The sequence below is a fragment of the Ceratina calcarata genome, unplaced genomic scaffold, assembly GCF_001652005.2.
Source record: "Ceratina calcarata isolate Rehan_Ccalc_2016 unplaced genomic scaffold, ASM165200v1 scaffold940, whole genome shotgun sequence".
Lineage (NCBI taxonomy): Eukaryota > Metazoa > Arthropoda > Insecta > Hymenoptera > Apidae > Ceratina > Ceratina calcarata.
Genome location: NW_017180792.1, coordinates 3,968 through 5,187, shown reverse-complemented (window position 1 = coordinate 5,187; position 1,220 = coordinate 3,968). Strand labels below are relative to the sequence as shown.

The window sequence follows — 1,220 nt, the reverse complement described above, 5'->3', positions numbered from 1 at the left end:
TATCCTCGAAGCAGAGTCCTTCAATGCCCAATCCAGCGTTCGCGACAACTTCGCCGGTGAATTTTGAGAACAGATATTTCAGTTCAACTTCGTACTTGTCGTTCAAACTCAATCGCCTGTTCAGGTAATCTTGAAACTTCTTGCATACTCCGTCGACGGTTACAAATAAAGATTTCAATCTGGAGCTGGAAAACGCATACGTCAAGCGTTTCCTTGCGGTCGACCAAGCTTCTCCGTAATTAACAAACGGATTTTTGGCCAACAATGGATCGATGTCTGGAATGATTTCAATAGCGTTGTCGTGGAAGTTTGAGAAATTGGTTTGTAGCACTGTTTTTACTAACTGCGGCTCGCGAATAACTAGAATTGGTTTCATTGCTTTGTAAAGACCAACCATACTACTGTTTTTGTGATCGTTGTATATTTTGCGCACCAATTCGGGGAAGTTTTTTCTCATAGCTAGCACAGGCAACATGTGGCCAACGAAGGGATAACATCCTGCAGCTGTTGGAATCCCTTTTCTCTTCCAGTACGTATATCGTAGGTACAAGTACAGACACAATAATATTGATGCCCCAAGTACTAATGAAAAAAGTGCTGATTCCATTCTAACACTGCGCGTGTAGCAACGATGCTGATAGTAGCACGACTGGAGTACCAACTACTTTAATGAACTCGTGTTGTGTGTTATCAAACAGATAATAGATAGTCAATGCGTAGGGTACAGTACAAGCATCTAACTTAGTAAGGTGTAAACGACATGGTTCAAAATTTTTATCGGAGACTGTACTGTATGTGCATTAATTTATGTGACAAAATAATTTCGATAAACTAATTGTTACACTTATTACTTCTACATTATAATTAACAACATAACTTTGCAACTAATATAGCGTTCGAATATCTATAAGATACTGTTCCATAGGTAACGGGTATTCATTACGACATTGAGGCAGCGCGTAGAAAATGTGAAGACTGCTGAGTCATGATTGTTTTTGAGATGAATTTGCACAGAGATACAGTGTGGTCTGTGCTGTTGCAGCATCTTCGTTGATTATTATAATTGCTATCGTTATCGTGTACCATACATAGTATCCTCAACGTTGATATTATTTCAATTTTAAAATACTCGTAAAACATGTATTAAAGATTATATAAACTTACAAAATTCTCTCACTATTAAATCTATATTTCTTCATAAGCGAAATCAAAATTTTGCC

The 1,220-nt window shown here is 37.5% G+C and overlaps 1 protein-coding gene across 1 annotated transcript; it reads right to left on the bottom strand.

Moving 5' to 3' along the window:
* Window position 1: 1 nt before the first annotated feature.
* Window positions 2-669, bottom strand: LOC108631764 (putative cytochrome P450 28d1; the record flags this gene model as incomplete). Its single annotated transcript, XM_018035924.2, has 1 exon — window positions 2-669. A coding segment is annotated over exon 1 (606 nt), but the record flags the coding sequence as incomplete, so codon positions are not given.
* Window positions 670-1,220: the final 551 nt, after the last annotated feature.